General features: G+C 33.4%; 2 protein-coding genes across 2 annotated transcripts; both read left to right on the top strand.

Moving 5' to 3' along the window:
• The first annotated feature begins 1,713 nt into the window (after nt 1–1,713).
• On the top strand, nt 1,714–4,874 carry LOC123689957 (facilitated trehalose transporter Tret1-like). Its single transcript, XM_045632121.1, has 3 exons — nt 1,714–1,844; nt 2,274–2,409; nt 3,331–4,874. The coding sequence occupies exons 1-3, from the start codon at nt 1,821–1,823 to the stop codon at nt 4,614–4,616; spliced, it is 1,446 nt and encodes a 481-aa protein (XP_045488077.1). The 5' UTR covers nt 1,714–1,820; the 3' UTR covers nt 4,617–4,874.
• A 1,526-nt stretch (nt 4,875–6,400) lies between these two features.
• Nucleotides 6,401–11,392, top strand: LOC111002377 (facilitated trehalose transporter Tret1-like). The gene is made up of 3 exons (XM_045632120.1): nt 6,401–6,500; nt 7,147–7,282; nt 9,872–11,392. Exons 1-3 carry the CDS (start codon nt 6,477–6,479, stop codon nt 11,155–11,157), a joined length of 1,446 nt encoding a protein of 481 aa, XP_045488076.1. The 5' UTR covers nt 6,401–6,476; the 3' UTR covers nt 11,158–11,392.
• The last annotated feature ends 316 nt before the right edge of the window (nt 11,393–11,708 follow it).

Raw genomic sequence — 11,708 nt, 5'->3', positions numbered from 1 at the left:
AAATATGAAGTGATGTGACGTGAATTAATTTGTGCATATAAGTACACGTGTCAAGAAACTGGTAAAACTCTGACTCATTCAGTGGCTGTGACGCGTGTGACTAGTACAAAATTTTCAAGCATATGGAGTAAAGACACTTAGTCAAATCGCTTGCAGTGCCGGCGACATTCTCATAGGGTTCGAGTTTAAATCTCACTAGGGAACCGAAACTTTCAAAATTGAACATTTAATTTTAATATAAGAATCTCACAAATAGGGACACTTACTAGAGATAATAACATTTGAGGGCAGTGACCCAAAGTCGTGTAATAGCAAAACTAAAATATAAAAAGAAAAAAAAACAAAAAGTATAATAACTACATAAATATATTACATAAAAAAAGAATTAAAAATTTTTTATTTATCTGGGAGTCATATTCTGTCACAATGATAGGAATGATAATATTAGATGTTTCTTTAATTAAATCGACTGTGTAATAGAATGAGTGTCCCAAAGAAAAACTCAGCAAGTACTTCATCCAAGCCTGCTAAACACAAGACCAAGATCGTCTTCAGTAGGAAGTTTAAAAGATACAGACTCGAAGAATGTATCTTCTATGTCCAACGTTCATGACTGTGACCCAACAATAAATGATGATACTAAAAAAGTTTCTCCCCCTTCCTGGCAAAGAGTCCCAACAGACCGCTATCTCAAAAGAAAAAGTCAAACAGTCCACCGCGTAGTCAAATAATGCCTAACCAAAAATCGCAAGTAACAATTAGTACCTCAAACAGATATAATTTATACTGCCTGTTAACAGAGAAGGAAAGAGACGCCTCGCCCACTAACGCCGAAAAAATAAGAATCCCTTAAATATGTTCGGCCGTATTGAAATCCAGCAGCGGCTACAAAACAAAACACTACTAAATATAAACGGTGCGCCGTGGTTCACACAAAATGCTGAAGTGCATAAAATAGGGAATTGTCTCAGTCGACGAAGACATTGACCTTCAGGCCTCTTGGAAACGACAGACAGTGTGTATTGGCTGAAAAGGGCGAAACTTGCCGCAATCTGATAGTTGAAATACGGAGGGATTCAAAAAATTATTGAATTTGCGTTCCCTAATTGCCATTACTTTAAATTAAAATCTTATAAAAGCCAATATTGCAGATAGAAAAAAAACTTTAGTGTTATTCTTTGTTAATTATGAGCACAGCACTATTCTTGCACTTTAGGGTATTCTTTTCAACATAACTTACCTATAAACGTCACTCGGTTGAAGCGTTGTGATTTTGGGAATTAATTTTGCTTTTATAACGTTTCTGAGTGGAATAACATTTACATGTTTGTATCTCATGTTATTGCACCACTTTTTTACTTTTGAAGCGATATTAAAACTTGTATAATTTTAAAAATACAAAGTATTTGGGACACGATACTAGTTGTTTCCCGGTCTACCCGCCTTCAATGTGTTTAACATTACATAATTATCTGATTAATTATAAGATTGACCGTGTGATGGCGCCAATTTAGCATCTCATAATTTTTTTTAGTCTTACCAAAGTTTAAGTGACTTGCCTACGCTCTTAATCACAATTTATTTATCCTTTGTTTAATGTCTTTTTGCGTTTTTCATAACGATGCTGATTGTAAGGGTTTTTTGTAACGGTTTTGTTATTTGTAGGTACATGACAACTATTACAATTGAAGCTACTAACTTAACATTTGCATAAAATAAATTTATTTAAGATCTAAGCGCTATATCTCAGTTATAAACTTATGTTGCTTGATTATGTTATAATATTATCTGTTTACTGTGAGAAATACATGTTGTGATTGATGATGGGGCCTTTAATAAGACAGGTATTTATTAACATTGCTTAGCTTGCATTTACGTTAGAACTTAGAAATGATTTGTTTTTAATTTATTTCAGAGTGTTTTTTAAACAGGTAAATCTAATATAATATAATATATTTTTTCACATTTAATTCAATTTTAAACTTGTACCAACAGTACTTAAGTTTTAGCATTTTTTTTAAATAAATAAATATTGTTGCATTAAATCAATTAATATAGCTTTATTAGTGGTTTTTCGTGTTTACGTTATATATTGATTAATATTATAATTAATGATTACTTGTCTTGTTATCTACCTTTAAATGTAACTATATCTGCCTATACCTTGTAGGATACAATTCGTTAACAGTGAAAATATAGTTATGGTTTAAATATTGATGTTTAAAGATCAGTCAATCAATACAATACAATAATATGCAATATATAATTTACAGACATGGACAGTCCTTGGAGTCCTTCTAAATATGCTGGGACAGGGTATGGTCTTGAGTTACACGTCCTGTCTTCTACCAGCGCTGCAGGCACCAGATTCAGATATCAAGATAGACACACATACAGCGTCTTGGATCGGTAGGTATTCTGTACAGGTATTCAGTTCAAAATGTCTGACTCAAGAGGCCTCGGGTTCAAATCCCGGGTAGGGTAAATAAATGATAGTGATTATTGAGACTTGTGTAAACTACTGGGCAACAGTTTATATACCGGCTAGAACATCCTAGATTTTATTTGAATGTAGGCACATAACACAGATGAAGATGAGGATCTCAGTCGTATCTAAAGACAGAAATTTTGATCGCTGACACATATGTCAAACTTCAATATATATTTTTATATAGTTATAGGACGCCTATAATTTTTTTCCAATAAAAAATAAAACCTCCAATCGGCCTAGTTATCTATTATAACACTGCGGATTCAAATTATTATTCTCTATATGATTCTCGTCAAATAAGTTATCATTACGACGAGTTTAAACGATATATCAATCAATCAATTAATCAAAAATCATTTATTCAAATAGGTAACATAATGTACATTAATATGAACGTCAAAAAAACAGAAATATACATTAAATGATTCTAATTTTACATTAATTGCCAATTCTCAAATCCAGGGCGTAGAACGGAAGAGAAGAACTGACAATAAACTCTCCGCCACTCTTTTAATCGCCATAATTTTTTACACAATGTTTTTAAGGAGCTGCAACCAATACACCATGTTCCATATGACATCTTGAGTAATAAAGAATAATAAAATAAATTAAAAACAAAGATTTGTCCACTATCAGCAGGAGGCATGAGGAGGAGAAAGTCATTATATAACTTTCTGTAAGCAATTTAAACTTCGTACTGTTAAATAAAGAAGAGGTTTTACTCAGTCGAAAGGACTTTGTTACAATTGCTTGCAAACGACTCATGTAGTAAATAAATGTGGACAATCGACATGTTGTGATAGATAAGTTATTGATAATTAAATATGTCCAAATTTCAGCATCGTGCATTGCAATATCTGGTTTCGGAGGCTTCACTGTTTCTTCTCTACTCATGGACGTCATCGGAAGAAAGAAAGCCCACGCTATCGTCCTTATTCCTGGTATACTTGGCTGGGTATTAATTTCATTGGCTCAAAATGTCTATACAATTGTTATTGGTAGGCTTCTGGGAGGCTTCGCCGTAAGTGCCACTATATGTTTAGGCGCTGTTGTCATCGGAGAATACTCGAGCCCCACTAACCGTGGAACATTCCTCAATCTGAAGACCGCAGCTGTCTGTTTTGGTAATATGGTCATTCACATGTTCGGGAACTTCTACCATTGGAGAACAATTGCGCTGATCGCAACTATACCTCATCTATTATCATTTGGTATTATCATGACCTGGCCTGAAAGCCCCTCTTGGCTTGCATCCAAAAACCAATATGAAGAAAGCAGCAAATCGTTTGAATGGCTCCGAGGAACAGATGACGCAGCACGGCTGGAATTTGAAGAGTTAATCCACGCGCAGAAAGAGAGAGTAGCAGAGAAACCTGTGAAAACATCACTAAAGATGAAGATTCGTAATTTTTTCCAGAAGTTCACCCGTCGAGATTTCGTTAAGCCATTAGCAATCATTATATTTAGTGCTGCTCTACTAGAAACATGTGGTAGACATATCTTTCCAGCTTTCGCCTTTCAAATCATAACAGAAGTTACTGGCACTAAATCCAATTCATTCTATTACACTTTAGCAATTGATATCATTATCACATCTAGCGCATTGTTATCTTCTGTACTTGTTAAATTAATGAAGCGAAGAACACTGCTGTTGGGTACTGGAGCCGCTGCATACGTAGTGTTGATGACAGTATGTTCATACCTATTTGTAGCTGATAAAGGTTGGATCACATCTCGGACTTGGATACCAATTTCTCTATTCGTACTGTACTTCATCTTAGCTAATTTAGGGTGCACGCCTATACCTTTGGCCTTATTGGGAGAGGTATTCCCACTACCTCACAGAGCTGCTGGATCTTTCGCTGCAGGCTTTATTATGCCCCTAACTTTACTATTTCCAATGCAAGTGACGCCGTACTTGCTTACAAGCATCAAAGTGCATGGTACCTTCTTTTTCTTTGGAACATTAATGGGCCTTGCATTACTTGTGCTATATTTTATCTTACCCGAAACAAAAGATCGAACCCTACAGGAAATTGAGGATTACTTTAACAATGGACGGTTTAAAGAAAAGACTGATGATGCAGCTCATACTAAAATGCTAAGCAACAAGGCAGAGATATAACTAGTGTAAAGAAGTATTTTGATAAATTAATTTTTGAACTTTTCCTTGTTTGACCATTATCATGGATTACTGTGAACATAAATTCAATGTTATTGTAATAATTTGCACCTAAATCTAAACCAACATTTTGGAGTAGGTTATCGAAGGATACCTAAACGTATTAAAGATACTTTGTCATAAAGATTATAACGAATAGTTATCTTGGCCGTAAGTGTATACTGAATGTGTGTGTACTAAAATAACAAAATTATTGTAAAAGCGAATTTTTATTTTCTTGATGTAATCCCGTTCTAGTTATGATTTAGTCCCTCATTCAATTTATTTGAGCTACTTGACAAAATATTAAAAACCATTTCAGATTGTTAGTGACTTTAAAATCTGTACAAATGGATGGTTTTTAATGTTTAAAAAATCAAATTGAACATTCAAAATTTTGAGAAACCGCCAAAACGGTCCTCTAATCTTAATGACGCACTTCTATAACGTAGTTTTCCTATAAGCACGCCATTCAAGTTATTTACATGTTAATTATCATCATTCTTGAATAACATATACATTATATTTCGTTTAAAATTAATATTCGACTAAATTCTAAAACAGTTTTAGTATTAGATAAACGAAGACATATATCTGTGACCGTTTTCTTATATAACTGACAAATAAAATGTAATATTTTTATTGAAAGATGGAAATTGATATTTATAATGGATGGATATTTCTTTGGAAAAGTCTTCAGAAATAATCAATAGCTTGAACTTTCTCTTATTTTTTAAAATTTCCTATTTTTCCAACTATTAACGAAGGATATTTAATCGGCCTTGGTTTTCCTTCCTGTTTTTTCGGTTTTCCGATACGGTATATTTTATTTACCTCTGTTTTTTCGAGTGTTATATTTAAATCTACTTCTACGTTCCTTCTCTTTCACGTCAAAAATGACTAAATTGTTTCCTATTTTTCTCTTCTTAAATGTTTGATTTCTTTTTCTAAGGTTGAGACTTTTAATTTTAGGTTTTGATTTTCTACTCAGATAGGTTTTAACTTCTCATCAATTTTATTTATTATTTTGTTAGTTAACGATTCTTCCAATTTTTTATTCTGTTCCTTCATTTCAATTCTCATTTTTTCAAACAACATCTGAAATTGGTCTTTCATTGTTGTTTACAGGTAAAAAATAAAAATAAAATAAAAAGTAAACTTCGTAGGTATGAGGAGCCGCAGATTCGATCCGGAAGCCTCAATGAGCACGATGTTCCCCCCGACTTATCGCAAGTGCCAATCGACTAATTATTTAGGTAGCAAATAAATCATATATAACACATAATATGATATTATGATTTATCTTAAACAGTGTTTAGGTTTTAGTTTAAAGTTCTATTATATTTCACTTCACTATACTTGGTCAGTTTTTTGCAATAATTATTATGATGTTTAACCATAACCGAACGAGAAATGTGCAACGCGGTATGGCGGATAGCAAATTGTTTGATCACCGCTAACTAATTACTATTTAATGCACTGTATAAATTTTTCACATTTGTTGTGTAAAAATGTTGCTTAAAATATCATAGGTAGTTCCCGTTTTACAACCCTTTTTACCCACCAATTCTATTTTAATTTTAAATAAAAATACAGAGGTAATGTTAACTGTGCCGTGGTACCCACAACTGTTATTTGTAGATGACAACTATAATAGTACCTAATACAATTGAAGCTATTAACTTTGTTGAGACAATTTACATGCATAATATCTGTTAATAAAATAAATATGTTTAAGATAGCGCTAATCTCAGTTATAAACCTATGTTGCTTGATTATGTTATAATATTATGTGTTTACTGTGAGACATACATGTTGTGATAGATGATGGGGCCTTTAATAAGACAGGTATTTATTAACATTGCTAAACTTGGATTTTTTACTTTAGAAATGATTGATTTTAAATTTATATCAGTCTTTTTAAACAGATAAATCTAACAATAATATATAATATGATTTTTCACATTAAATTTGATTTTAAACTTGTATCAACAGTACTTACGTTTTAGTATTTTTTTTTTAATAAATAAATCATGTTGCATTAAATTAATTAATATAGCTTTATTTGTGGTTTTTCGTGTTTACGTTATATAATAGTAGTACTTACGAATATATAAATAACATAATAGTACGCATAAGGCTTATAGTGAACTGCATTCTATCTATCTGTTTCTATTGATTAATATTATAATTAATGATTACTTGTCTTGTTATCTACCCTTAAATATAACTATATCTGCCTATACCTTGAAGGATACCATTCGTTAACAGTGAAAATATAGTTATGGTTTAAATATTGATGTTGAAAGATCATTCGTCCTAAGAAGAAGAAAAGAGCGTACCCATTCTTAAAAGGCCGGCAACGCACTCGCGAGCCTGGGCATTGAGAGTGAGGGCGGCGGTATCACTTAACATCAGGTGGGCCTCCTGCCCGTTTGCCCCCTGTTCTATAAAAAAAATGTATAATATATACAATATAATATGTAATCCACAGACATGGGCAGTCCTTGGAGTCCTTCTAAATATGCTGGGACAGGGTATGGTCTTGAGTTACACGTCCTGTCTTCTACCAGCGCTGCAGGCACCAGATTCAGATATCAAGATAGACATACATACAGCGTCTTGGATTGGTAGGTATTCTGTACAGGTATTCAGTTCAAAATGTCTGACTTAAGAGGCCTCGGGTTCAAATCCCGGGTGGGATTAAAAATACATATCTAAATAAATGATAATGATTATTTAGACCAGTGTCGAGCTATTGGGCAACGGTTTATATACCGGCTAGAACATCCTAGATTTTATTTGAATGTAGGCACATAACACAGATGAAGATGAGGATCTCAGTCGTATCTAAAGACAGAAATTTTGATCGCTGGCACATATGTCAAACTTCATCCGGAAGAAACTGTTTGACAGCTCTTGAAAATACGTTTAATATTAGATATTAGAGCTTGCGATAGACTACAAAAGTACGTCCTTTTAATTTTAAATTTTATTTAATTATAGGACGCCCATAAGTTTTTTCTTATAAAAAATAAATCCTCCAATCGGCTTAGTTATCTTTTATAACACTGCGGATTCAACAGATATGATTCTCGACAAATAGGTTATCATTACGACGATTTTAAACAATATATCAGATCAATCAATAAAATAAATCCTTATTTTTATATTAGAAGTAACACTTGATTGGAAAGAAGTTTGACGTGCCATTTTCATAACAAAATATCAATGCAATGATTACATTTATATATTAAATTGAATCATTTTTATTAACTAAACTACATATATGGTCAAATGAAATCTAATTTGATAAATTTACTTGTGGAAGTGGAATAGAGATGGATGCAAGCGTACAATGAGGGAAACGCCGCAACAAGTCATGCTTTTTCGTGCGTTCAGCCGGCGTTCATTGATTCATTAGATCGTTGTCATATCAAAAACTTTATTAAACATAATGAACAGGACATTAATTTGGATTCACTGTGTCGTGAGCAGCTTTACCTACTTAAATAATAATAATAAATAAATAAAATAAATAAAAACTTTATTTATGACAAAACAACACAACTTGACAATGACGTGTTTGTAACACTGACATTTTAATGTAATGTAAGATTGACAAAGTGGTTAAGGATGAAAAAAGTATAAATGAATACTGCCGTACATAAAGTCCAATCTATTATTTGACAACAGTACCTACATAAAAGGCTTATGGAACGGCGAGGTGCGAATATAAAACTAAATCAGCCCTATCTTTATTAAATAAACCTAGACTCGTCAACGCTTCTATGTTTATCCCGAAAGTCGAAACTACGAGTATTAATCCACAACCGAACCTTAAACACACGACATCAGATAATCAAAATTTAATTCATTTAGGTAAAACTATGTACACTTATGAACGTCAATAAAGAAATACATATTAAATGCTTCTAATTTTACATTTACTGCCAGTTCTCAAAGGTTGAATGTTGCAACACCTGTTCTGCTTTTCTCTTCTTCTACAGTCCCACTCTTAATTTCTAAAGTTTGTGTACTAACACTACACAATAAGTGTGTCTAAACTTTCTGGATCTCTTCGTTTTTCCTGCTTATTCTCTGCTCTTTTTTTAAATATGAATGATATGGAAAATCTAAGAGTAACAGTAAATTCGGCCTCAGATGGAGTACGCAGCCGTTAGCACCCTGGTATTGAGAGAGTCCATGGGCGGCAGTATCACTTATCATTAGATGAGCCATCTGCTTTTTTGCATCATTCTGTAAAAAACCTTATTATTTTAGCTAAGAATAACGAAAATCACACTCATTATCTAATACAACTTCAATTATCTCATTATATTTGTTCATGTTAAACTATCTGCAGAGTTATCTTTCATTATGATTCATAAATCTTAATAAAATATTTAATAATACTTTGGATAAATTGAACTACTTAACAACAAGTGTTAGCTTAAGAGACTCACTCAAGGTCGTTTAAAACCCACATCAAGAGATTTCTCTTTAATAATTTATTTATAAAAGCTTAGGAACGCTCGGCACACTGATGCATTGGTACTTAAGAGAAATGAAACACAAGATTAATTGTGACATTTATAGGCAAAAAAACATAATGAGAAAAGAATACTTCGATTCATGAATTTAAAAAAAACTACAGGCAAATTTCTCACTACAGATTTGTCATCCTGTGAATACATCTCGTTTAAACCGGTTCGTCTTATTAACTCTACGTGTCAGAATAGTCTTCTTTTTCAGGAAATGATTTGACCCCATCTCATTTTCTACAGGGACAGAATTTGCTAAATACCCGTAGTATTCAGCAAATTCTGTTATGTCACAATATTTATATTACTGAGATTTATTAATTTATTAAAGTAGGACTTTCAATTTGTACGAGCTGATTGCGTCCATTTAAGACCATATTCATGACGCGCGTGGTGTTAGAACAAATAATATAACCCGCTTATGTTACTTTTCTTATTATTTTCATTTTAGTTGTTACGTACGCCTTCCTGCATAAATAGACTCGTAGAAACATTAATGTTAGAATACATTTTTTTTTAAATTCGATCTAATAGATACCGTGACACACTTATACTGCCTTGCCTTCTGTGTTCAATCACCACGATCAGTTTCTCCAAGTTCTCATCGCCTCTGCTCACTGTCTTTTGTTGTCTAATTAGATAAGTTATAGATAATTAAATATGTCTAAATTTCAGCATCGTGCATTGCAATATCGGGTTTCGGAGGCTTCACTGTTTCTTCTATACTCATGGACGTCATCGGAAGAAAGAAAGCCCACGCTATCGTCCTTATTCCTGGTATACTTGGCTGGGTCTTAATTTCATTGGCTCAAAATGTCTATACAATTGTTATTGGTAGGCTTCTGGGAGGCTTCGCCGCAAGTGCCACTGTATGTTTAGGCGCTGTTGTCATCGGAGAATACTCGAGCCCCACCAACCGTGGAACATTTCTCAATCTGAAGACCGCAGCTGTCTGTTTTGGTAATATGGTCATTCACATGTTCGGGAACTTCTACCATTGGAGGACAATTGCGCTGATCGCAACTATACCTCACCTATTATCATTTGCTATTATCATGACCTGGCCTGAAAGCCCCTCTTGGCTTGCATCCAAAAACCAATATGAAGAAAGCAGCAAATCGTTTGAATGGCTCCGAGGAACAGATGACGCAGCACTGCTGGAATTTGAAGAGTTGATCCGCGCGCAGAAAGAGAGAGTAGCAGAGAAATCTGTGAAAACCTCACTAAAGATGGAGCTTCGTAATTTTTTCCAGAAGTTCACCCGTCGAGATTTCGTTAAGCCATTAGTTATCATTATATTTAGTTCTGCTCTATTAGAAACATGTGGTAGACATATCTTTCCGGCTTACGCCCTTCAAATCATAACAGAAGTTACTGGTTCTAAATCCAACTCATTCTATTACACTTTAGCAATTGATATCATAATCACATCTAGCGCATTGTTCTCTTCTGTACTTGTTAAATTAATGAAGCGAAGAACACTGCTGTTGGGTACTGGTGCCGCTGCATACGTAGTATTGATGACAGTATGTTCATACCTATTTGTAGCAGATAGAGGATGGATCATATCTCGGACTTGGATACCTATTTCTTTATTCGTACTGTACTTTATCTTAGCTAATTTAGGGTGCACTCCTATACCTTTGGCCTTACTGGGAGAGGTATTCCCACTACCTCACAGAGCTGCTGGATCTTTAGCTGCAGGCTTTATTATGTCCCTAATTTTACTGTTTCCATTGCAAGTGACGCCGTACTTGCTTACAAGCATCAAAGTGTATGGTACCTTCTTTTTCTTTGGAACATTAATGGGCCTTGCATTACTTGTGCTGTATTTTATCTTACCCGAAACAAAAGATCGAACCCTACAGGAAATTGAGGATTACTTTAACAATGGACGGTTTAAAGAAAAGACTGATGATGCAGCTCATACTAAAATGCTAAGCAACAAGGCAGAGATATAAATAGAGTAAAGAAGTATTTGGATAAATTAATTTTTGAATTATTCCTTGTATGACCATTATCATGGATTACAGTGATCATAAATTCAATGTTATTGCACCTAAATCTAAACCAATATTTTGGAGTAGGTTATCGAAGGATACCTAAAGTATTAAAGATACTTTGTCATAAAGATTATAACGAATAGTTATCTAGTCCGTAAGTGTATTCTGAATGTGTGTGTACTAAAATAACAAAATTATTGTAAACTATGTAAATAAAAGTATGTATGTAAAGCGTATTTTTATTTTCGTGTTGTTAGTCCCGTCCTAGTTATGTTTTAGTCGGTAATTCATTTTATTTGAGCTACTTGATAACATATTAAAAACCATTTCAGATTGTTAGTGACTTATGACTCTGTACAAATGGTTGGTTTTTAATGTTTAAAAAATCAAATTGAACATTCAAAATTTTGAGAACCCGCCAAAACGGTTCTCTAATCAAAATGGCGCACTTCTATAACGTACCATTCCTATAAACACGCCAACAAACGTCAAATTCAAGTTATTTACAT

Source organism: Pieris rapae, chromosome 18 (assembly GCF_905147795.1).
Source record: "Pieris rapae chromosome 18, ilPieRapa1.1, whole genome shotgun sequence".
In the NCBI taxonomy this organism is placed as follows: Eukaryota; Metazoa; Arthropoda; class Insecta; order Lepidoptera; family Pieridae; genus Pieris; species Pieris rapae.
This window is presented reverse-complemented; position numbering and strand designations above follow the sequence as displayed.